This window comes from Spermophilus citellus (genome assembly GCF_964194105.1).
Source record: "Spermophilus citellus genome assembly, chromosome: 2".
Lineage (NCBI taxonomy): Eukaryota > Metazoa > Chordata > Mammalia > Rodentia > Sciuridae > Spermophilus > Spermophilus citellus.
Window position 1 is genome coordinate 192,796,464 of NC_138183.1, and position 27,319 is coordinate 192,823,782.

Genomic DNA, 27,319 nt, shown 5'->3' on the forward strand with positions numbered 1-27,319 from the left:
TCAGACAAAAAAAACTTTATTACTTATAGTACAATAAGAAACATGAACATAATGTTTGTGCCAGTTCCCCATGACTCCCATTCCCAAAAGTGCCACAGATGGGCCTAGATGAATTCCTCTAGGCCTGATGTTGTAGACTCAACCCTTTTATAGTAAACAGTGCAAAACCCTGCTCACAAAGTAGTTTACTGCCAAAAGAATACAGAGGAATGGCCTAGGAAGACAGTGACACATGTTGCTTTCATACAAAGCAAGAATCTTCAGGGACATTCAGGCCTCATGCATTACCTTTCCCAGTTCCTTTTTCTCCAAGGTCACATAATCCAGTATTTAGTGACCAAATACTACTCATTCCTCATCAGTGATTTCCCAGAAAAGTCTGTTTCAGAGAAATCTCCCTGTAAGGCCCAAAGCTCCTTCATGTCAACCAAGATCCACTGCCAAAAATTCTGAGGCCTTTACTACTGTGTCTGCACAGGTCTGAGGCTGGCATGATAGACTGTAGGAAGCTGGCTGTAAGACAGCTCAAAGTTGCCATTCTTTCTTACATACCTAGTTTCTTCCCTTCTTCTTAGGCTCATGTAAGTGCATGTCTGCATCTGTCTTTTTCCTCTCTCTCTATATATGTAACTAGTTAAAATGGGGCAGAAATGAGGCTGGTTGCCAGATTAATCAGGAAGTCCTCCTAACCAGAGGAGTTAAAAACAAATAACAACAAAAAGGGGCATCTTTTGAGCAGTTATCTTTGATAGTTTTCTGTGTTGTGATAAAATAACTGATAAGTCAAACTTAAAGAAGGAAATATTTATTTTGGCTCACTTTCAGAGGTTTTAGTTCATGGTCACTTGACACTGCTGCTTTAGGTCTGTGGCAAGGCAGAAAACCATGGGAAGGGAACCGAGGGAGCAAACTTCTTCACAAGTTGGGGGCAGGGTCCAGTATCCCCTCCAATTAATCACAAAGTAGTTTACTGCCAAAAAAATACAGAGGAATGGCCTCTGTAATAGCCTAAAAAAATAGCCTAACTTCCTGCCAGTAGGCGCCACCTCTTAAAAGTTCCACCACCTTCCAATAATAGTAATATAGGTTGGGGAGCAAGCCTTCAACACATGAGCCTTCAGCAAACATTTCAGATCCAAATCAGAGCGATCTCTCAAGTTATTTCCCACTATTCAGCCAGTAACCAGTTCTCTAATTCCTCATTAACATGCAATGTTAAATTTAAGCATTCAAAACATCAGTCTGATAAGTGGACCATAGAAAAGAATATCAAGAAGATCCATGGCATTAAAAAAAGTTTGTAAGAATCTCCGTTGATTTTTAAAGTAGCATGGACATCAGAGGAGTTACCTGCACATAATGTTCTTTCAGCTGGGTTTTCTATTTAATAGCAGAGAAGATTGATAATGGGGACAGGATATATTCTATAAAATCAGTGACAATGCAGCTTTCTCAGATGATTTCCATCAAGGAGACAACGGGACGTACAATGTGGTTAGTCTGGGTGGATATAAGGTAGAGTTGGTGAGAGGGCTCTAACCGGAGAAGGAACTCAGTTCAAAAGAAATACAACTTTGTGTGTACGCAAACAGAATCTGCATCTTTTATTTCCCAAGGTTTTTCTGAAGCAGAAAATACTGTTTCTAAAAAATAAACAAAAATATTACAAACACTAAATATGCATTAGCAACTGAAATTTGTAAATAACGAAAAACACTGGTGACCCTCTCCTTAGTGGTACTAAGTGCAGTTGGAACTGCACTTTTATAAACTGGAGGAACAATATTCCTAAAGGTCATAGGATCTAGGCAAGGCTGAACTCTTCTCGAACTAGGCTGCAGAAATACTGCAAAAAAATTTGTTTGTGTGTGTGTGTGTGTATGATGGAGAATCAAACCCAGGACCTCACACATGCTAGGCAAGTGCTCTATAACCGAGCCTTTTTATTTTGTGACAGAGCCTCACTAAATGGCCCAGGTTGATCTCAGATTTGCCATCCTCCTGCCTTAGCATCCCAAGTAGCTGGGATTACAGGCATGCATCAATACTCCCTGGTGATGCTCTTTTGTTATAGTAGAAACACAAACTCTGGTGCTACAATGGGATCTATTAAGTGTTGTATGACAAATAATTCAAGTTTTATGTCTCAGCTTCCTCATCTACAAAACAGAGATAATAAAAGTACCTACCTCTTAGAAGTACCGTGGGCTTTAGTGAGTTAATACATGTAAGGTACTTGGAACACTTCCTGGGACCAAGTAATGAGTGTCCTTATTATTCTTACCAGAGAGCTACGAGTTTCTCAGTTATGGGTTTTCAGGGCTCTATGAATAGTTAAACAGCCTGTAAATGAAAAAAAAACCTACAGTAGTAGAGAAACTAATAACACTTGCTGCTCTGGTCCTTCCATCAAGACTATGACTCATTTTTTCACATCTTCTTTCCTTTTATTGAAAAAAATTTTAGAAAATGGCAATTAATAAAGGTCGCAAACAAATCAACAGGGATATACTATGGAAAACAGACAATATAAAATTAAAAATGCCACTGGCTTCTTCAATTGATTAAGAACACAAAATGTTTAACAGGCAGGTCTTTTTAGACAAATTTAAAAGCTATATTTTGTGGGTTTTTTTGTAGTTTCCCCAAGTCATATATATACACACCCACAAAAATGGTGTGTGAGGAAAGCTGTCATACACAAGAAGTTGTATCCTGAATTCTTCAGGAAACAGTTGTTGAAACAGAAATTAACATGAAGTCAGCAACAGGTTAACAATTTTTTAAAACTGAGTCTTCAAATGCTGCATGGCACAAAGCTATACTATAGAAAGTACTACTACGTACAAAAAAAAATGTTTTATACGGCTTTTAGCAAGAATGCTTTTCCAAAGCAAGTCAAAACAACACAATCAGCAGACCAAGGAAGCTACAGCTAGAAATAAGAGCTACAACTTCTCGTATCTGTGCTAGAAAATCCTATTTTTCCAGAAGAGACTAAAATTTCAGGACAAAAAAATGGACATTTTAAACATTTCTTACTTTACACATTTTAAGTTCTGTTTCTTCCCCCACCCATCCAGTAATTCAGCATGATCCAGCAGAAAGAGGGCTGCTTTTAGAATTGGCTATTTTATTTTTCTTTCTGTGGCAAGACTGTCATGGAGCCTGGATATTTCAGGCTCGTATGCATCCATGACCAGTGTCCCGCTGTGGTCAAAAAACTTGGCGATAGACTTAGTGAATTCGGCTTCCCGCTGCTGCTTTGTTCTCCCACTGATGAAGGTCAGTTTCAGTGTATATTTATCATCAAACCTAAGCATCAGGGCAAAAGACAGAATATCAAAAACAAACACATTTTAGAAGATATTATAAAATATTATGCATACTTCTAAGTGTGATGGTAGTATTTTCCTAAAGTTATTTGTGGATGACTGGTTATGATTTCCAGGATTTGTTTCAAAATATTTCAGTAAGAGAAAAAAATGCTACGTGCTTATGTCACAAGACTGGAAAATGCAGACAGTTACCGCAACTGGGAAATAAGCACATGGGAATTGTGTTATTTTGACTTTTCTATATATTTAGAAACATGTATAATAAAAAGCTTTAAAATTGAAGAGAAAGGGAAAAACAAACAAGAGCACAGATGCAACCAGTAATAATAGAGCACCAAGTATTTCTGAAAGAATAAGGTGGGCACTGGTGATATAGGGAACATGCAAATACTTTATACTTGGGCCCAAAACTATTCTGGGAAAGCCTTCTCAAACCCTCATCTGGGTCACACGTGTCTCCTTCTTCCACAGCACCATCAATTAATATTCAATTCAAATACTAAATGCCTATGATATTCAGTTTTAAAGATAGCTTCCATGCTTTCAACAAAATTATCTGTACTGAAATGAGTTTGTGTTTTTCACTAGACTGGGAGATTCCTGAGGGCAAGGATTTTTGTCTTAACTGCTTACTATCAGCATGGCACTTGGATAGGCAACCACATTTTTCTGAATAAAAAACCCTTGCTATCAAGGAGGCTCCCCAATTCTAGGGTGCTTAACCCTTGCAATCTGTAAAAATTGAGCTCTAGGTTCTACTGACTCCATACCCACTGCTTTACTACATGAACTCCAGAGATTCCTGTTATACTTTAAGGTACCAGGAAGGTCTTTACTATTTCCACCCATTAAGAGGATTTAATGATACCATTTTCTGGTAGGCTGACACCCCCTCACCACCTGCTTCTGTCCACTTATTAGGGCACATTCAGTGGATTATCATGCAGGTATTATCCTTAGGTGAAGAAGTTTCTTATACACCTATTTCTGCATGCTTAAAACAGAAACACTTCCACTTACTTTAAGGATTACTATCATAGTCAGAATGGTACCTACTGTTTGACCATAGCCTCCCAAAAGCATAAGTCTTCAATAAGTCATTGGACGTTATCCCAACTTGGATAATGACTAGTGAAGGCCCTTGAACTATTTTAATCACCTCAAAAGATTTTTCTCAAGCTCTATTCACTTGTTTTTAACTGAATCACAGTAATTTTTTGACTTCCGGGCCCTGTTTTATTAGCAGTTACATTCCTTTGATGGCAGGACATGATCTGATGAGTTGTAACCTGATGCATCTTAGAAATAGCTATCCTTAACTCAAACATTTATTGAACACTACCTAGTTTTAGATACTAAAAATATACAGCAATGAACAATATATATAAACCTCTGCCTTTTGGGGATTTTCATTATAGTGTGTGTGAGGGGACCAAAAAAAAAAAAAAAAAGATGTTCTTTTAAATATAACAGGGCAGGAAGTTTCATTAGGCAAATGTTTGAGCAGAGCCCAAAGAAGGCAAGAGAATGAACTATCAGAGAAATTGATATCCCGTGCAGAGGAAGTAAGTGCAAAGGCCCTTAGACAGAACATATCTGGAATAAAGAGTAGAAAAGGGTCTTGATGAACAGAATAAAGTGGGAGAGAATGACAACCATTGATTAGGGGTACAGACAATAGATACATATTAACTTCTAAACCACAGTTAGAAAGTTAGCTTTTTCCCTGCATAAGAGTTTTGAGCTGAAGACTAAGGTGATCTGACGTTTCAGATGGATCAGTTTGACTAGTTCAAGTACATTTCAGTCATTCACACAATAAAGCTTTCTATACATCTAAATTGTGCCAGACCCCAAGCTAGCTCCGAGGACCTAGAGATGGGACAATCCCTGCCTAGGCTTAAGTATTTAGTATGTAGTGAATGGTAAAGGGGCTCACACTGCAAAGGAGGAGGGCCTAGGAAGAGACAAAGATAAACAATATAGCTCCAAAGATGGCAGGGAAAGCAGCTGCAGAAATTCATTATTACAGTAACCTAAGTGGGAAATGACGGTAGCATTGGAGATGGCAAATGGACAGACTGAATACATTTACACAGTAGGGTTAACAGATTTGTTGACAGACTGGAGAAACTTGAGTCAAAATGATCCAAAATTCTTTTAGAATGGAGATGTAGAAGAACTTAAAAAAACAAAAACCAAGAAGCACAGGTCAAAGAGTAGAATATTTAAAATGGAAATTATTGGAAATAATTAGTTATGGAAATTTCTAGGGCATATCCATGGAAATAAGTGTTTAAGACACGGTAGAAAACAAGGTAATTAGTGGAGAAAAGTAAAACAGAGAGGTCACAGTACTGGAAAAAAATTTACCTATCTGGACACAGAGATCACCAGGACTTAGGAAGGGACACAAAGTTATCATCAAGAAAGAGTAAGTTTGCATTTAACTGCAATGAGGAAGATAAGAATGGGCAAATGTGAGAACATGCAGTTAAAGTTGGTGTTTTAGGGAGAGGGACCAAGGATGAATTGAAAGCAGCAAAGGGAAAACCTGCTCCCTTCTCTAGCACATGGGTAACAAATGCTATGAAACGTCAGTCACCACTTGTAGCGTGCAGGAGAAATATGTCTTCAGAGGTTATGGTCAGGTTTCATTTAGGGCCAAAAAGAGAAGGGAATGTTCAGAGAGGAAACTAGGCATAGGGGAATTGTGGGTGGCTGACAATGACTTGGCTGCAGGTTAGGAGGTCAAGGCTGCAGCCAAGTTCAAGTACATTTCAGTCATTCACACAATAAAGCTTTCTATACATCTAAACTGTGCCAGGCCCTAAGCTAGCTCCAAGGACTTAGAGTTGAGACAATCCCTGCCTTGGCTTAAGTATCTAGTATGTAGTGAATGGTAAAGGGGCTCACACTGTAAAGGAGGAGGGCCTAGGAGGAGACAAAGATAAGTAATATAGCTCCAAATGACCAGGGTAACAGAGATAAGCGTAAGACACTCAAGAATACCTAGGTGTACCTAACCCAGACTAAGCTGTGTCAGGGAAGACTCCTTAGGAGGATAACAAGCAGGAGGCAGGTGACAGATAATCAACCCAGAGAAAACAATCTTGATTGAAGGCACAGGGTCAACTGGAAAACTCAGCAAATTAAAAACTCCATGATATTGCTAGAGTAAAAATACATGTTTTGAGAGGGGCACAAAAAGATATCATGAAGGACAGATGCTGAAAGACTGCACATGCTAATGGAGTTCAGGGTATTTAATAAATGTGCTGAGAAGCAAGTAAACTGCAGAATTCTTACACAAGTCACAAAGCTTGTATAAATTTGAAGACGGCAAATGGTGGTCTGTGAAACCTTTCACTGCCATTCCATAGGGCAGTTATGGAACAAGATGTCAGAACCAGGAACTATTAAACTACTAGAAGAAGAATTGGGAGGACAGAAGAATGTTCTCCACCAACAATATGGCAACTGGCAAAAATGAGAAGGGAGTACAGAAAAATCAGAACCTTAATATAGTGCTAGTGGGACTGTAAAATGGTGCAGTTACTTTGTTAAACAGGTTGGCAATTCCTCCAACAGTTAAAGAATTACTATATGATTCAGTAATTCCTCTCCAACAGAAATGAAAGCATATCCACACAAAAATTTATACACAGATGTTTACAGCAGAATATTCACGATAGCCCAAAGGTGCTGACAACCTAAATGTCACTATTAATTGATGAACGGGTAAACAAAATGTGATACATCTTTGCAATGGGATATTATTCAACCTTTAAAAAGGAATGAAGTACTGAAGAATGCTATAATGTGGCTAAGCCTTGAAAACATTATGCTAAATGAAAGAAACCAGTCACAAAAGGCCACACAGGCTATACATTCTAAAATTTAATTCACATTAGATGTTCATAGAAAATATTTACATAGTAAGTAATTGGACATTGCTTAAGGTTGGGGGGAAATGGAGAAAAAGGAGATAATAGCTAAAAGTTACAGGATTTTGTTTGAGGTAATGAAAATGTTCTAGGGTTGACTATGGTAATAATTGCAAATAACTGTAAATACACTATAAACTAATAAAATGTACACTTTGGGTGAACTGTATGGAGGTGAAGTATATCTCAATAAGGCTGTTAAAAAAAAAAACATGTCAGAATAAAAATAATGAAATCAAGATGTTGCCAGATTCTATAATTATGCAACTCTTCTTCAGTGGCCTGGGAAGAAGTTAAGATTCACAACAGCTGAGTAAAAAAAGAGCTAGAAGCCCTGCTCCAAGGATAAGCAAGAACTCAGCTATAACATCAGAATGAAGGTCTGCTCCCCTTCTTCATAGACATCTTCACAAATCAGCAATGAAAGAGAGCATTTATTTGGTGCTGATGCTATGTTATCTTCATATATGTGAATAATTGTAACTTCAGGACCTACTTTTAGGAAGTATACCATGTATTTTTAGTTAATGACAAAGGCATGACTTCTGGACTCAAACCTGGTCTGGAATGCCTACTCTAAAACTTCTGGATTACATGATGCTAGAAGAATTAATGTAACCTTTGGACCTGTGTTCTTATCTATAAACATATGTTCTAAAGTCTATTTAGCACAATACCTGAAAAACAATGAATGTTTAATAGACATTTGCTATTATGGTGACTGGTATAATAGACATTTGCTATTATTATAACTGCTATCATATCTTCCCAACAACTCTAAAGAGTTCTTTTTGACTTCACTAAAGGCACATCGTTTATATGATTTATCAAAAGTCATACATTGAGAAACAGACTGAGCTGGCACATGGACTCCATTCTGGGTACTTACATGGACTCTGGACTGTATTTTATAAAGTCACACAGAGCAATGTTCCAGAGATTCTTGACAGCATTTAGAGTGCAGTCAGGATCACAGAAGGCACAAAAACTAAACAGAGGTTTTTCCAAAGATAACGGATTTCATACCTTTGTCATTTGTTAACTTGTCACAAAGGATAAAATTCTTTATCCTTTCACTAAAGTATTTTCTTAGTTTATCCTCAGAGGATTTCTGTGATAACCCAATCTCAGAACTGCAATGTTAGGAAAAACCTTTTAGATCATTCACATCCCTTTCTTCATTTTACATCACCAGCACTATGCATGATCTGCATAGAACACACATACAATATTTGTTGTTAATAATGATGACACCATGGGGCAAATACAACACCAGGATTTAAGAATTTATAAGGACCGTCATTACCTTTTGAGACTGGAGGACAGTTGCCAAATATCATCAGGATCCATCCCAGTAGGATCTTTCCTGTGAGCCACAAGAAAGATGCTCTTCTCCTTATATGAGGTATAAATGGTCAGAATCCCCATCATCACGAAATAGGTTCAAATAAAGTTAAGGGGAAAATACACAAACAAAAGAGAAGTAACACAAACTGACAAGCAAGAACACAAAAACTTTCATGATAGTTTTTTTAATTTTTTTTTTTTTGTAGTTGTAGATGAACAGCATGCCTTCATTTTGCTTGTTTATTTTTATGTGGTACTGAGGATCAAACCCAGTGTGCCTTACACGTGCCCTGCCACTGAACTACTACAGTCCCAGTCCCTCATGATAGTCTTAAAGAAGATGGTCGATTTTGCCTTACTGCAAAAACACTTAAAATATAACTATTTCATTTTCATTCTATGTTTATGTACGAAGAATGCAAGGCATTCTCTGATAAATCCTCCAAACATCTCAAAGTCTGTCAAGACTTTGTCATAATTTGTGCTATTTCTGTATTTAAAAAAACACAATAATCACAATGGACTTGACCAGGTTCCACCAATCTCAAAGGTAACTAGAATAAAAGTGACTTCAAATTAGTTACACTGTACAATTACTATTACATTCAGTTAACAGCATTGCCCACCACATCTGACAGGTACTTGCTGTACCTGGCCCAAGAGTTTTGTGTGCATTGTAATTAAAATTTCAAACACAGGAGTCATGAAAGTATAGTGCAAAGCATATAGACTCTAGAGTGAGGTGATCCTAAGATGTGAATCTTGAAGGCCTTCAACGAACGTAACTGTGATAAATTATTTTTTCTTCCCCAAGTATTCTCACTTCTTTTAAAATGGGGATAATAGTGACTTTTTCAAACTGTCATGAGGTTTATGCATAAATATATACATATATATTGCGTCTAGCAAACAGAAGATACTTATAATAGTAGTTACTACTATTATATATAAAACTGACTTGATCTTGCTTTGTTTTAAACAAATATAACCAAAGTAGCATCAAAACAACTCTCCTGGAAGACCATATATTTGTAACATTTCTGTCACTGTTCAAACTTCTTTGGAGTTCCCTTAGGAACTGTCTACAGAGCCTGTGTCATAATTCTTTTGAACTGCCTTAATAGTCAAAAACTCATATCAAGATCATCATACTGTCATATGTAACCAATTTAAACAAATTAAAAAAAAAGACTGAGCAATAATAAAAAACAAAATTCATATCGAGATGATTGGTCTGGTTACTAAAAGGGGTCAGGGATCACATAGTGCCAATTCTGGGGACTATCATTTGACACCAATTATAATAATACCATTTTTGATCAGGGCCTGCTTATAATATATGGCTTGCTAACTACCTGTGGGGGTAGAACCTTTTAAAATATTTCAGGTAATGGCAACCGTGTTTAATAATTTGTTTGAACTAGTACAATGATAGCACACAGCAGACATACAGTGATGATTAAAAATCATGTAAAGATAGGAGTGGTGGCACATGCCTTATAATCCCAGAGGCTCAGGAGACTGAGGCAGAAGGATTACGAGTTCAAAGCCAGCCTCGCAACTTAGTGAGCCCTTAAGGAACTCAGTGAGACCCTGTCTCTAAATAAAATACAAAAAAGGTTTGTGGTCAATGGTTAAGCGCCCATGGATTCACTTACCCAATTATAAAAAAAAAAAAAAAAAAAAAAAGATATAGAGATGCATGAACTAACATGGAAAGATGTCCACTATACTTTTCTTAAGTTAAAAAATAAAGTATAGAACAAATACACAGATGGTTTGGGTGAGGGGACCATAAAAAAAAAAGTTTCATGAATATAACTTTTGTAGTAGTAACAGCACAATAAAATTTCTTTGTTTTCAACCTCTGAGAAATAATCAAGCTGGGTAGGTAAGGTCACAACCATAATTCTAAACTTACTATTAAAAAGGAGAGGGGAAATGCTCCTCAACTGACGATGGAATTATGGAAACACTGTTAGGTCAAAAATGCATTTAATATCCCTAACCTACCAAACATCCTAGCTCAGCCTAGTCTACCTTAAATTTGCTCAGAACACTTACGTTAGCCTGCAGCTAGGCAAAATCATCAAACACAAAGCCCATTTTGTAATAAAATGATGAGTATCTTGGGTAATTTACTGAATACTGTACTGAAACCTTAAAAAAAATCCTTTCTTTTTTGTTGTTTGTTTCAGCTATAACTTGAAAAGTCAGAAAATCTTAGATTGCAGGCTGGGGTTGTAGCTCAGTGGTAGAGCTCTTGCCTCGCATATGCGAGGCACTGGTTTCAATCCTCAGCACTACATAAAAATAAATAAATAAAATAAAGGTATTGTGTCCATCTACAACTAAAAATAATTAAGAAAAAAAGGAAAATTTCAGATTGGACCATTTAAGTTAGCAACTATCTGTATTCCATACCAAGTCAATTATAAAATCTCTCGTTTAATTTTCATAATTCTGAATATTAACCATAAGTGAGATAAATTCAGTATCAAAAATTTAATTTCTTATTATCACAAGATTTCACACACGTAAGATTTCAAATTATATTCTGCAGTTCCCCCCCAGGTTAACTCTACTGTAACACAAGTCAAACTTATACCATAGTCAGTAGCTCCCAGTCCAGCACCTCAACTTCAAGGAAACCTGACTTCTGACTCTTCAAACTCTGATGCTTGTCTAATATTCTGTGTAAGTGGCTTAAAGCAGCCTAGTCTAATGGGGAAAGTTTTGGGCTAGAAGTGAGACAAGCTGGGTCTCATTATTCCTGTATGTACTGCTATTAAGTGCTTATATTACAATTATAAGAATTTCTACATTAATAACTAAAATGAATTACAGATAAAACAACATATTAAACCTAAAATATCAAAGACGCTAAACAAATTTAAATGCCCACAGCTTATTATTTTAAATTCTAACATAAGCAGGTACCAAGAAGGAAAGTTTTTATGGGGAACAGAGAGGAATATCTCTCTGTAATATGTAAAGACTGTTATAAAGCCATATGTAAAGACCGTTAGTAGAAAACAAACCTGATAAGTAAAGGATATGATATGACGCACAGGGCTAAAACTGGCTTGGACTCTGGAAAGGGGTGCATATAATCCCAAATCAAAGCCACTATGGCAAAAAAACAGGAGATGGTACAGATGGTGAGGCGACCGTCAATTAGCCCAAAATTCTCCACATACTTGTACTTTTCCAGAAGTACCTAGTGAGAAGAAAAGGAATCAAGCTACCAGGAATGTTTTCTTCATGCTATGTGCTTTTATTCTTGATTTCTATGAAAAAGTTGTTAAAAATTATATGAATTAACAAAAAGTTCTCTCCAACAGGTATTTTACCATTCTAAACAAAGACAACTTAAGACATTTATAAAGGATCCTAGGAAAAAAGTTCATTAACTCCTTACAATATATATTTTTTTAAATCCTCAACTTTCCCCATAGGATACAGTTAAAACTTTTCTTTTCCCTTTTCAAATGGAGAAATGACTAACCATGGATAAATAACCAATCTTCTCTCAATCTTTTGTGCTCTAAGGGAATTAATCTCAAAAACAATAAATTACCAACTTTTCTGAGCTAGCCAACATTTAGATTTTTAAAAAATTTTTTTAGTTGTTGATGGACATTACATACATTTATTTATTTATATGTGGTGCTGAAAATCAAACCCAGTGCCTCACACATGCCAGGCAAGTGCTCTACCACTGAGACACAGCCCCAGCCCCAGCCCCAACATTTACATTTTAACATACACCCCCATCCCCAATTATTCTGTAAGAGTTCTGGAAACTGCTGTATGCCTTATTTTCTAACATTGAAAATTAAGGATACTTCAAGTTAACAGAGTAAAAAGATCTTCAGGAAATGGGCTGTCATCTGTATACATGCTCATGGACCCTCAAGAAAGTACCTTTTTGGCAGAATCATCCAAAGAGTTTTTCACAGCTGATCCATCCCATTTGTCAATTTTTACAGGCTTATCATCAATTTTCCACTGTAAAACAAAGAGAAAAATTGTTCATCAAGAAACCCGACATCTCAATTAAAATAAAACAGGCTGCTTTCTTAAGAGTATCCTCAAGTATACATAACATTTATTCTTTGCCTTTTGATGATGGAGAGCTAAAATACAAAACAAAACAAAACAAAAAAAGAGGTTGAAGAAGAGGAGACTAGGCCATTAGAATCAGTCAGTACTTCTAACATTCATGTGATATTAACAGACTCTAAGCAGAGAAGTCAAAATCTTGTACAAGCCTAGAACCAGAACACTTACACAGGCTAGTCTCTGTGAGCGTGTACTCATATTCTCCATCCCCATTTCACACAAATGTGAGTAAAGAAAAGAATTCCATTTGTTCATCCTTTCATTCTGTAACCACAAAACTCAGAAAATACATGCAGGAATTTATACAGTAAACAGAATGGGCAGGGTTTCCTTTAATAAATACTTTGTCAGGGGTGGTAGTACTTGACTAGCATGTACAAAGCCCTGGGTTCAATTCCCAACACCATCACAAAATACAGACAAAAACAAGTAAAAAATAAACAACAAAAAACCCCCATTAGTTGTCCACTAACAACTTTTACATTTTAACAGGATGTCTTAATTTTAATTTTACAGCATATACAGTAGTACAATCTGTTAGAGCACTAAATTTTCAATCACAAACCAAGTCCCTGACCCAGTCCCAACATCAATTAGTTATGTGACTTCGGACAAACCTGCTTTAATTTCGTTATAAACAGAGGTTTAGAAAAGTTTCCCAAATACTGCTTGCTATTCAGAGATAACTGATTTCTCACATGTTGTGAGCAGATGTTCAAAATATTATAAGATCTACAAGTGAATTTAGCTACCTGGACTCAACATCCACTTCTGGAAATTTTTCTATAACTACACACATATGAAATAATATATAAAGCTACTCACGGCAATATTATAATATATAGCTTTATATATTATTTATATATAATATAAATAATATATTTTATATTATATATAAATATATATAAGTATTATATATAAATATTATATATTTTTCATATATATAATGTAAATATTATATATTTTTTTCATAGTAGAAAAAAAAAACCTAGAAGAAACTCAAGTACTTATCTAAAGGGGCTGATTAAACCAACTATGGTACATCCAGATATCCTACATGGATAGAGAGAGGGAAATGGGTGAAGAGTGAGCCACTAAAACTTTTAAAAACATGTGAATGTAGTATATGGTTAAAAAAAAAAATCTCAAAATCCAACTGATTAAGTGAATGCAGCTTAGGTGAAACAGAGCGTTTATAAATAATGAGAAATCTTGGATAGATCACATTAGTCAATATTTATTCTTTTTTTCCATTTTTTATTAGCAACTCTTACTTTAGATAGAGTGAACAAATATTGTATTTCATAAAAATTCGAAATTGATTTGGCTTCAGAATGGATTAGTTTACTGAAGAACAGAAAACATTTATATCTCATCAACTTTTTAAAATTGGACTGTGATTCTATATACCAGTACACAAAAAGAACTGTTCTATAAAACTTGTTGAGGAAAAAAACCCATGAACTAGAACAGTCATGCTTAAAAGTGATTAAGTCAATCAAAAATTTTCCCTCTGGTGCCTTATAAAAACAAAATTTTTCTTTCAGAACATTACTCATGATAGCATGCTGCAACACTGATTCTTACAACCTTCCAACCTACAAATCATACACAGTATCAGATTCTTAAAAATACCAATTGAATCATGAATTATAGGGTTTTCTAGCTACATAGCTAGATCACATGCACTCAGTCAAGTAAATCTCATTTTGATAACCACAAGCAAAAGAAAGACCTTGCAAATTCACAATAAAAATTCAAAATAAATTTTATGAAATAAAATCATTTAAAAATTTTAAGTAGGGCTGGGGTTGTGGCTCAGCAGTAGAGTGCTCACCTAGTACATGTGAGGCGCTGGGTTCAATCCTCAGCATCACATAAAAATAAATAAATAAATAAGAGACCAACAGACCCTATACTGTCAACTAAAAGACAATATCATTGCCTGCAGTACATCCCAGAAGAGAAACTTGCCTCTACAATTCATAGGATAATTTCTTAACAATGTTCAGGGATAACATACAGAAGCAGGAGTGCTGCAGCACACAGCTGTAATCCCAGCTACTTGGGAGGCTGAGGCAGGAGAATGCCAAGTTCAGAGCCCGCCTCAGCAACTTAGTAAGATCCTGTCTCAAAATTTATAAAATTTAAAAGGGTTGGGGATGTGGCTCAGTGGTAGACCACACTTCGGTCTAATCCCCCAGTGCCAGGAAGGAAGGAAGGAAGGGAGGGAGGGAGGGAGGAAGGAAGGAAAGCAGCCATTTCAGCATGTGCTGAAATAGCCTCAGCACTAATTCCACTGTCTGGTACCTGGAAACAAGCAAAACAGTAATATTTCCAGTAAATGGCATAAGTTAAAGAAAGATTATAATTTGATTTCTGAAGAGATGGTAGCATCAGCCATTTTGTATGCCTGAAAAACTTAGTCCATTTCAAAGTAAATAAAGAAGGCAGTGACTGACGCAAGATGCTTATTTTTCTGATTGTTATTTTCCATCATTCTCAAAACTACTCTTAAGACTAAAATATATGGTATTCTCCCTGATCTCTCTGCTGCTATTCAGAGTTATTTTAGAATCACTTTTCTTCACTCTTGTCTTCCTTCACACTAAGTTAAAACTGCAATAAAAAGAGAAAAACTCAAGTTGGGATTGTGGCTCAGTAGTATAGTGCTTGCCTAGCGTGAGTGAGGCACTGGGTTCAATTCTCAGCACCACATATAAATAAACAAAATAAAAGCCCACTGACAACTAAAAAACATTTAAAAAAGGAAAACACTCACATATGACCTCAGAGGATAAATTAGTGGAGGACAGTATGCAGAAAAGAGCATAAGAATGAGCCTGCCACCCTTAGAAAGGTCTGTTTGCAAAGTTGGTCTTGGAATGGCATCTGATAACAGTCCCTACAGTAATATAAAACATTCCCCAAATAAGAGTGGCTTGTTGTACATAAACTATTTATATAAATAATTCAACTATGCTGAACACTTTTCCTTCTGGGAATTTGGCAAACACCAGGCTGAGGGTTGCCTACTTAATCAGCCCTAATAAAAGAAACCCAGACAGAATCCCTAATAAACTTTCGGTGCTGACACTACTTCACAGGTACTGTTGCCATCTCGCTGCTAGAGGAAGTAAGCATGTCCTATGGGACTCCAACAGCAGAGGACTCTCAATCCTGTGCTTGCTTTCCTCTGCATTTCATTTGTGCAGCTTTTCTTCCTTTGCTGATTTTGCTTTGAATCCTTTTGCTGTATTAATCTTTCCTGAGTAGCAGTATGTACTGAGTCCTATTAGTGCTTCTAGCAAATCACCAATCAGGGTAGTCTTGTGAACCTCTGATGGAGACAGTACTGTCCTGTGTCACCTAAAAGACAAATTGGATGTTGTGCTTCATACACAATTCCTCTTCCCTCATTACCTCCAGTATATAATAGATACATGCATACTGGGCATAACCAATGATCAAATGTATTTACTTAGCCATTATTTGTACCAAGGTGATATGATATATGCACATGGTTTAAGGACTAAGAGTTCTTAGTTCTTAAACTTAGTTCAAGTTAGTTCTTGCGGAAGGCACGCAAAAACAAATCAAACCAAATAAAAAACCAACAACTAGAAATCTCTGCTTTGCCATAAGTCCATAGTCATGTCCTACTTTCCAAAGAGACACAACTATTCTCATCTCCTATAGTTGATATTTTGGGTTTTACCTCTAATATCCTTTCAAAACATATCACTGTGGTGCACCATCTGTGAAGCTACTTGAGTGGTCTTTTACTGGGTACTGAGCCATGGGGGACTTAGGTCTCCCCTTGGGGACAATCCCTGGCATTCCCACATGTAGAATGCCCAAGGCATGAGATCTCTGCCCTTGCTCTACCAATGGGACAGCCCACCTCCTGCCTTATTTGGCAAAGAACATTCTGTAGAATACCTTTGAAGTTCCTTTGTATAAATAAACCAAACTTGGGCTCCCACTCTCTTTTTCCATTGTGGAAGCTGGACCCCTAATGACATAGAGCCGTCCCACCCTTGCTTTTCAAAGTTACTTCCCTGTCTTGTGGTCTTTTCGTCACCTTCTTTTTCTCAGCCTTATTTCGCAGCCAGTTCACTCCACATGGAGGAACTCGGATCCAACTGCCTGTGCCAGATATGGGTGGGATATTGCTACTAAATTTTTCAGTTTTTTTGGCATTATATCTACTGATTTCTCACTACGAAAAATGAAATTTAGCCCCTTGCTACAGTTATTCTTCCTGCCCCTTCCCACCATCTTTTTGATACAGTCATAGATCAATATAGATTTGGTCTTATATAACACCTTAATTTTTGGCAGATCATGAACTCAGAGTTTACAACCATAAATGCTGTTAACAAATGAGTCATATAGAATACTAGATTTACTTTTTATTTCCTGCATAGCTTTTTGTTTTATTTTTAGCTAGTTTTTTGTTTTTACTATACAATATATTTATCAACAATTTATTCTTTAATTCTATGCCAACTGTTTAAAATAACCCCACAATATATGCAAACAGATTCAGCACTATATGAATTTCCTCTTCTTCGAGAAAATTCTTGGAGACTTCAGACTTGCTTCAATCTAAATGTTGCTGCTCTTCAACCTGCTGCATAACTATCATCCTGGTCTCTCCCTTTACTATGACACTGGGGTTTTCCTTAATCTCTCTTGGACTGGATTGCCTTTTCTTATTATATCTTACTCTTTCCTTGGTTCACTATTCCCTTGATTTGGTGAAGCACAAATCTAGTGGTTTCCTTAAAAATGCATAATGGAAATAAAGTATGTATCTGAAAATGTCTCTTCTACCCTCTACACTTGAAAAATAAAAAATTATTTCTCTTTAAAAAACTGCACATAAATCAAAACTAAGATTTCATCTCACTCCAGTTAGAATGGCAATTATCAAGAATACAAGCATAATTAGTGTTGGTAAGGATGTGGGAAAAAAGGTACACTCATACATTGCTGGTGGGACTGCAAGTTGGTGCAACCATTATGGAAAGCAGTATGGAGATTCTGCAGCAAACTTGGAATGGAACCATCACATTTGACCCAGCTATCTCACTTTTCCACATATACTCAAAGGACTTAAAATCAGCATACTACAGTGACACAGCCACGCTCAATGCACAATAGCTAAATTATGGAACCAACCTAGATGTCCCTCAACAGATGAATGGGTAAAGAGAATCGGTTTATATACACAATGGATTATTACTCAGCCTTAAAGAAGAATGAAATGGTGGCATTTGCAGGTAAATGGATGGAATATAGATTATCACTTTAAGTGAAATAAGCAAATCCCAAAAAACCAAAGGCTGGATGTTTTCTCTGAAAAGCAGATGCTGATCCTTTGGGGGGTAAGGGTGGTAGGGAAGAATGAAGAAACTCTGGATTGTGCAGAGGGGAGTAAGGGGAAGGTGGGGCTGTGGAGATGGGAAGGGCAGTAGAATGAGACAGACATCATTACCCTACATACATGCCTGTATATATATATAATATGATTACACTGCTGGTGTGACTCTGCACCATGTACAGCCAGAGGAATGAGAAGTTGTGCTCCATTTGTGTACAATGTGTCAAAATGCATTCTCATATATCATATATAACTAATTAGAGCAAATTTTAAAAAGATAAAACATTCTAACATTTGATAGGAAAATGACTAGAATACATTAAAATCTACCATCTATGTATTAACACTGAGTTGCATTTATCCTAAATAAAATAATCCCTTTGAAAGATAGTTGTAAAACAACTAAATATTGTCAAATCTGGTAAATAAAGAGAAATAGTCATGTTTTTTTTAAGTTATTTATTTATTTATTTTTTGCACAGTGGCACACACCTGTAATCCCAGCAGCACAGAAGGCTGAGGCAAGAGGAACTGAGTTCAAAGCCAGCCTCAGCAACAGCGAGGCGCTAAGCAACTCAGTGAGACCCTGTTTCTAAAACAAATACACACACACACACACACACACACACAAATAGTGCTTAGTCATTATTTGTACCAAGGTGATATATGCACATGGTGTGGCTCAGTGGTCGAGTGACCCTAAGTTCAATCCCCAGTACCCCCACCCCACAAAAGAATTTCATTTTTGAAGTGCTTGAGAAGGATGTTAAATGCAACCCAGGCTTAAAGGATACATAAATAATGCAGGAAGTCATTTTCTGAATTAACTGATTTGGGGATTACTGCTTTCTCCTATTCCCCATGCACCTTTTGGCTTTAAAGGATTTGGGGGTGGGGGAGACAGACAAAATCTTGGTCATTAGAGCATGCCCAGCAAATTGTCTTGAATTTAACATAACAGCATTTACACTTTCTATTCTTATTTTAATAACAGTGAAAACAGAAGTTCTGTAGTGATATCAAGGACCTCAGTGGACTGTGTCATAAATTTTCTTTGCTTGACATCAGTAGTAAAACTCAAAGAATTCCTCAGTTCACACAGGAGAGGTAAAGAATGGGGGCAAGAATGAGTGGTCAATGAAAGGACCCCACTCTGATTTAAAGAAATGTGCACGGCCCTAAGAGAAATAAACTTTTCCTCTTCCCTTCTTTGGTTTACCCATTTCAGAAATGGATATAAACTACAAGAGGGAAAAGTAATAGGAAATGGGGCATATGAGAGAGAGACCATATTCTTCTACACAGTATTATTTACAAGGCTGAACAATTTGAACTTTATTCTGAAGCAGGCAATGGACAGTATTTTAAGCAGGGAAATGACAAACTTGTTTTTTTAAAAAGTCATTTAAGTGGCAACCTGGCAGATGGTCTTCAGAGGAGTAACCAACACAGACAAACACATCAGATGGTGCCTGATGTAAGTACAAAACCTGAATGCTCAACAAATAGCAGCAGGGGGACAAAAAGGGAATACTTACAATGTAGAACTGGCAAAGCTTAGTGACAGAACAGTTATAAGGAACGTGAAAGAGAAACAGATGACCACCTATTAAGAATTAGGGCCTGGATGACTTGTCTGAGTCATGTGTCATTTTCCAGGAAAAGGAACATAGGAAGAAAAAGGATAACTATCCCTTTCTATATATGGAACTTGAGATGCTTTAACTTATATTTTTCTTCCTTTTGATCTCATAAGGAGATAATGAAAACTAACTAAAAGTAGTCTCAGAAGCCGAGATTACTATTTTGAGCTATAAATATATATGAATCCCTACCCCCTTCACATGCCCACATTTAACAAGGAAAGATCAGTAGTAGTAAGTTGTTGGCAAGGACTTGCCTCGCACATGTGAGGCCCTGGGTTCGATCCTCAGCACCACATAAAAATAAATAAAAATAAAGATATTGTATCCATCTACAACTAAGAAAAAATTTTTAAAAAGAAAAAAATGTTAAATTTGGGAAGAAAACGTCTATCTTGAGGATGTGCAGTCACATAATTTAGATCTCAATTCAGAAAATGTCATGATAACCCAACAAAGCGATTATAGCTCTGAGCAACACACCAAATCTTCAATTTCAATCTTTTTTTTTTAAATAAAAAATGGCCAAAAAATAATACAGCAAAGGAAATCACTGGCTTACTAGTGCTTATTAGTGGTTGCATTTATGATTATAATTAGTTGGAAGTTAAAATTACCATGTGGCAATTAAATTATGAACATACACATTAGTGGCAAGTCCAGAGAAAATGACTCAGATTTTTTTCATTTCTCTGCTCTGCCACAAACTATATTAGCAATGACCAGGCTGCTTCTACACCAGCCTGACCAAAACTTAACAAGCCTATACTACTACAGTTCTTTGAGAGCCAGCTCCAGATACTGAATCCATGGTTTAAACATCTCACCACTGATTCCAGTATATGTGAGGTCTAAGACTAAAAATGACTCAAAGTGAAACAACTGCAGTAAGGGTGTGAGATGAGTCCTTATTCTATAGAGGGGGCAGATCATATGTTCCAAGAACGATATGTAATCTGTTCAGAAAAATGTAGCTGTATTGTAAATTCCTTCAAACATTCCTAGTAGGGGGGAAAAACCCAACCATTCCTACTGGGAATGTAAAATGGTTGAGCCAAAACAGGGGAAAACACTTTGACAGCTGCTTTCAACACAGTTATCTTTAGACTCAGTAATTTTACTCATAGGTTTATTATCAAGAGAATAGAAAAACGTATAGCCACACAAATGTCTACAGCACAGTAATCAAAATAGCCAGAAGGTAGAAACAACTCAAAAGTCAGTTGATAAGGGGCTGGGGTTGTAGCTCAGTGGTATAGCGCTTGCCTAGCACATGTGAGGCACTAGGTTCAAGCCTCAGTACCACACAAAAATAAATAAAACAAAGGTATTTTTTAAAAGTCAGTTCATAAATGGGTAAACAAAATATGGTACATCTGCATAATGCATTATAATTTAGCCATAAAAAAAGAATGAAATAATAATATATGATACAATATGCATGAATCCTGAAAATGTGCTAAGTGAAAGAAGAAAGCCACAAAAGGCCAAATATTTTATAATTCCATTTATATGAAATGCCCAGAATAGACAAATCCCTGAAATAAACAAACAAAAAAGTTCTGTAGGGGCTGGGAGGTAGAACTTAGTGGCAAAGTGCTTACTTAGCATGTGTGAGGCCATGTGTTCAATACCCAGCATCACTTAATAAAAATCAGAACTGGAGCTGGGGTTGTGGCTCAGTGGTAGAGCGCTTGCCTAGCAAGTGTGAGGCACTGGGTTCTCAGCACCACATATAAATAAATAAAACAAAGGTCCATTGACAACTTAAAAAAAAAAATCAGACCTGTGGCTGCCTGAGGCTGAAGGAAGGAACAAGATATGCTTACTAGAGTATAGGGTTTCTTTGGGGGGATTATAAAAATATTCTGAGAGCTATGGTTAGTGGCACACACCTATAATCTCAGCTACTCAAGAGACTGAGGCAGTAGGCCCCCAAGTTTGAGGCCTGCCTTGGCAACTTAGTAAGATCTTGTCTCAAATTAAAAATAAAAAGGCAGGGGTGGGGGGTTTAAGGAATTTGGGGAATATAGCTCAATGATAGAGCTCCCCTGGGTTCAATCCTCAGTACCGCAAAAATAAATAAATAAATAAAAATATTCTGAAATTAGATAGTAGTAATGGTTGCATAACCTTGTTGAGTATACTAAAACATAAAACAAAAAAAGGTGAACTTTAGCTTCTAGGACACGACTTGCCTTCCTCTCTCACTGAGGTCTGTCTTCTTTATTTGATTTTTGTCTTCTTCCTGATCTATAAATATTGGCAAGCTCCTAAGCTCATCTTAGGTTCTTTTCTCTGCCTATACTCATCCGAAGGTGATACCAAGTGTTAGGGCTTAAGTACCATGTACAGGTGGATAACTTCCACATTTCCAAACTGGACATCTCCTATACATCATTTGCCCTCTCCACTTAAATAGCCAGAGTCCAATTCTTTTATTTTGCTGGTACTGGGGATGGAACTTGGGGCCTCAGACATGCTAGGCAAGCACTCTACCATTGAGTTACATCCCCAGACTTTTAAAATGTTTTCTTTTGAGACAGGGTCTCAGTTAGTTGTCCAGACTGGTCTCAAACTTACAATCCTCCTGTCTCAGCCTCCTGAATAGCTGGGATTGCAGGTGTGTGTCACTGTACCAGGGAGAATCAAATTCTTGATTTCTGCTTATCCCTCAAAAGTGTTTTTCTCCCAGTCTTCCTCATTTCAATAAAAGACATCTCTACTCATCCAGTTTATGGAACAAAAACATGTTATCCTTGATTCTTTTCTCTGCCTTGTATTATACACTCTTACCATCCTTATATATTTTTGGTCATACATTCAAAATATAGCCAGAATTTGACCAGTATTTCTCAACATGAAGAACACTGTTTAAATGCAGAATAAATACAAGATATGTGTGAAAAATGCAATGTCCAGGCCTCGACTCAACAGGATCTAATTCATGTGAGAAAAGGTCCAGAAATCTGTTATTCCTAACTAATACCCAAGGGAATTTCATGTAACCAGACCTCACACTGTGATGTTTATTTATCTAAGGAAGCTGAAACCCAGAAGAACCAGCTATAAGTGGGAATTATATATATTTGTACACGTGTACTTTTTTCTTGAGTGCTTACTTTGTGCCAAATACTAACTTTTAAGGCAAATATTATTATTATCCCCATTTTACAGGTGAGGCAACTGAGATACAGAGAGATTTATTAACTTGCCCAAGAAGCACATCTGGTAGGTGGCAGAGCCAGAATTCAAAGCTAAACAGACAAGTTTAGCTCCAGAAATTAAGCTCTCAACTAAGACAGAAAATCAGGCTGACAGCTCAGCCAAAGACAGACTCTAAATATGAGGTTAAAAAAGCCTGGATACAGCTTCAGGAAAGCATAGTTTAACAAATCAACGTTAATAGCCAAAACAAATTATGCAAGCAGCTTTTATTTACAGCTGCCACTCAGAACAAAATGCCTTGATGTATTTTGGGTGAAGCAACTTTGTGCAATGAACTAAGTCAAGTCATTATGTAAAGGGCACTGGAAGACTAGATTTGCATACTTATTTTAAAATCAGGAAACAAGAATTGTTGTGTTCTTAAAAACAGTTTCAGAAGAGCAGAAATTCACATCTGTTTAAGAGAAAACTAGAAGCATGTGCCTCACTTTATGACAATTCTTTATGGCAAATGAAACTTCAGCTGCAGAAATCAAAACCCTCCCCCACAAAATCAAGATACATCAAAATAAAGGACTATTAAAGGTACAAGCCTCTTGTTCCCACAAACCAAAAGCTTCTCTATTCATTCCAATCCTGCTCCACTGAAAACAATTTTCTCATGCTCTCTCCCACAGTACCCTCAGTTTTCATACAATTAAATACACCATCCTCTAAGCTGTTTCTGAACACTTACGTAGTTTTTTTCTCTGCTAAAATCAATGCTATAAGTAGTTACTGTCTTGAGCACTATAGAGAATCCTTCAAAGGAAACTGAACAAAAACAAAATGAGTGAAGAAATACAATACAGTATGACATACTAGGTGACAGCTTAATTCCCATATGCAGTAAGAGTCAGCAAAATTTAGAATTCAATGTAAGGCTGAAATGAAATTTTCCAAGAAAAAGCACTTAAACAGTTCCTGAATACTCTCTCTTTTCTGTCCCTCGCTTCTTGGTTAAAACTTTCAAGTGCTCCTGTGTGAGGCCTTTTTATCTATTTCTACTACTCAAGTTGGCGTTCTCATCACTTTTGTTTCTCATCACTTTTTATGTAGCCCTTTATAAAGAACACTTATCGATATTATATAATTTAATCTTTACAAGACTATGTACATCCACAATACTTATTGTGATAAGTTATATTTTACTGAACTTGAATTTCCTTATCTAAGGCTATGTGGCTTTTAGCATGCTACACAAGAATTCAAACTTACCTTTCTTTCCATGAAATCACTAGTATGGCATAGGTCCTTTGTTAGAAAACTTCTAATTTCTACCTCTCCAAACAATGTGAATAACTTCCTTTTAAATCACTTTATACAGTCTCAAAGACCATCAACAACTTCTACTCCAACTTCAAGCAAACCATGCCCACCCCAATCTGATTTTACTTGTCACTATAATCCCCTTGGAGAACCTTCCAGTTAACTTACTACCTTAGAAACCTAAGGGACCCTCACATTCTGATCATCTTCGCTCAAGGAGACTTTCTTAGCTGATATGCTTTTCCTCTCTCCCTCAAATTAAGGTCTGATCTCCACTCTCAGACCTAAGAGGCCTTCCTCTAGAGCCCTCACCCTTATCAATTAGATCTAAGGATTATTCTTTCTCACTTAAATTTCTGCAAAAGGTATACATTTGAGGCCGGACGCAGCGGTGCATGGCTACAATCCAGCAGCTCAGGAGGCTGAGATGGGAGGATAGTGAGTTCAAAACCTGCCTCAGCAAAAGCAAGATGCTAAGCAACTCAGTGAGATGGTCTCTAAATAAAATACAAAATAGGGCTGGGGATGTGGCTCAGTGGTCGAGTATCCCAGAGTTCAATCACCAGTACCAAAAAGAAAGTATACATTTGAATACACCATATACTTCTTAAATACATTTAACATTTTGACTACCTCATCTCTTACATTCAGTTATTTAGTATTCTCTCTCTCTCTCTCTCTTTTTTTTTTTGATATCAGGGATTGAATCCATAAGCGCTTGAGCCATATCCTCATCCCTTTTTATTTATTTTGAGAGAGGGTCTTTCAAAGTTGCTTAGGGCCTAACTAAGTTGCTAAGGTTGGCTTTGAACTTGCAATCCTCCTGTTTCAACCTCCCAATCCACTGGGATAATAGGAGTGCACCACAGAAATAGTATTGTTGATGTATTTATTCCTCCACCATCACACATCTGTACTGGACATTACAGAAATCAGAGATTATTAATGTATATTGTCATATTTAATTCTCCCAAAACAATCTGCAATGTAGGTGCCAGAGACCTAATATTTCTGATGGAGAAAAGAAACTTAGTGAGATTAACTGGCTTGCCAGTCTTCATATTATTTCCAAGGAGCAGATATACTTCAATCCAGGTTCTTCCCATAACATAATGATGCCATGTAGTACCCAGCTGGCCCTCCAAATCCAGACTCTATATTCACAGATTAACCAACCATGAAACAAAAACATTCTTAAAAACAAAACAAAACAAAACAAAAAAAAAACTGTCCTGAACAGGTATACTTCTTTTCTTGTCATTATTTCCTAAAAAATACAGCACAGCAACTATTTACATACCACTTACATTATATACTATAAGTAATCTACGGGTAATTTAAAGCATATTAGAGATGTGCAGCTCATATATAAATACCACACCATTTTACCTAAGGGACTTGAGCATCCTCCAGTTATCAAAATCCACAGGGGCTCCTGGAACCAAATCCCAGCACACACAAAGGGACACCTTATTCAGTAATCTCTGCCTCAGCAGAAGGCCCATGCTTAATATTTGATGATACAACTGGAAGGTAGAGGAAGGCTAGTGGGGAGGGGGGGAAACAATCACCAGCTGTGAGGTACTCAGAATTTGTATATAAAACTGTCCATCAATTCCCAATGCTCTCACATGTCTTGGAAAAATTTACCGTGCAGGCCTCCAGAATGCATTCCTGTCTTTAAGGGTTAAAAGTGTTAGAACCATGTAATTCAAACCTGGAAACTCAAAAAGACAAAAAGATCTGGATCTGAGCCTCTCCACACCATCATGTATTCATTTCTTAAGCACATACTATATATTAGGCACAGGAAAATCTGACAGTTGTTCCCAATGAAAGTAAAAAATCTTGTTTACTAGATGAAAGAAACCCTAGGGTACATTTAGGTTAAATCCCTCATTTTGCAGAAGAATAAACGTAGGAAGAGCAAGCGTGTATCAAGGTCACTGAGCTAAACGCAGAACCAATACTAGGACTCTTGCTTCCCTGAAACTATTTCTTCCTGCATACTGTACAAAGACTAAGAAAAGACAACCCAGGAACAGTTCTACCTGCCCCCCCCCCTTTTTCCCTTAAACCCTTGTTGCTGAGTGTGCAGTTAAAAAAATAAACAACAATTAAACAAACAAACAACTGGGCGGGCACAGAAGGAAAGAGGCAAGCAGTAGTATACAGTAGTGCACTCGCTTGCAAACAGGCAGAGAAAAGAGGGCAGAGGGTAAAGAAGACATGAAGGGAAAAATCTTAAGGTTTCCTTTCAGCCCAGCAGGTTAAGTCAACACTTAAATGTTTTCATTATTAGCGTGATAAAAATGCCCAGAAACTTCAGCAAAGACAGAAGGAGCGTTTGGAATCTGCAGCAGCACACAAGGGTGATGTACTGAGGAGTTTGGGTTTACCAACTTCGAGTAGATTCCTTAATTTCTTTGGGCTTCAGTTTTCCCTGTCTGTGAAGGGCACTTTGTACGGTGGACACCAGAACAAGGGAAAAGTGATGGCCACGTTGATGTGTGGGAATAATCAAATTATGAAAAGCTGTGGTGGCCAGCACTAAGGACCAGGGACATTTCTGACAAAGAAGCCCTGAAGAGGTGAAAGTTCGGGCTTTAAGTGGGGAACGTGCGGGCTACAAGCCCGTGTCGGTGGGCTAGACGAGGGTTTTCCTCCAGAGGCCGCAAAAATAAGGGGGCGGGGATGGGAAGGTGGTCTCGCCGCTCCCCAAGCCTCCCCAGGATTTGACTGTCCCCAGGAACTGACTCCTTACCTTATCTAACAAGCCGCTGCGGCTGCTGCCTGTCCCGCAGCTAGGGCCACCACTAGCCCCACTACTCCCTCCGCCACCACTTCTCCCGCCCTGTGCCGCCGCCGCCGCCATCTTGTCTGCTTCTGCGTCTCCCTCCCCTCCGACTTGTCCGAAGCCGATTGGCTGAATCTGCCGGCGTGACGCGCCGCTCGGAGTCCTTCGGGATCCGTAGTTCGGGGCGAGATGACGCGAGGTTATAAGTGGAAGTGACCGCGGAGCTTGCCGGGACTTGTAGTTAGAAGCTCCGGCCG

The 27,319-nt window shown here is 37.3% G+C and overlaps 1 protein-coding gene across 1 annotated transcript; it reads right to left on the reverse strand.

Annotated features, from left to right (window-relative positions):
* SPCS2 (signal peptidase complex subunit 2) lies at positions 1 to 27,183 on the reverse strand. Its single transcript, XM_081282467.1, has 5 exons — positions 27,030 to 27,183; positions 12,560 to 12,643; positions 11,692 to 11,852; positions 8,592 to 8,726; positions 1 to 3,315 (listed from the first exon to the last, which is right to left on the reverse strand). Exons 1-5 carry the CDS (start codon positions 27,138 to 27,140, stop codon positions 3,129 to 3,131), a joined length of 678 nt encoding a protein of 225 aa, XP_081138593.1. The 5' UTR covers positions 27,141 to 27,183; the 3' UTR covers positions 1 to 3,128.
* Positions 27,184 to 27,319: the final 136 nt, after the last annotated feature.

What these genes read in the sequence shown, in the direction of transcription:
- SPCS2 (XM_081282467.1), bottom strand. Translation starts at nt 27,140, where the DNA reads ATGGCGGCGGCGGCGGCACAGGGCGGGAGAAGTGGTGGCGGAGGGAGT. An exon ending in TTAGCCCTGTGCGTCATATC is followed by an intron (nt 8,727 to 11,691) that starts ATATCCTTTACT and finishes CTTTATTTGAAC; the next exon opens with CTATTTCGTGATGATGGGGA. An exon ending in CTGTCCTCCAGTCTCAAAAG is followed by an intron (nt 3,316 to 8,591) that starts GTAATGACGGTC and finishes CCTGATGCTTAG; the next exon opens with GTTTGATGATAAATATACAC.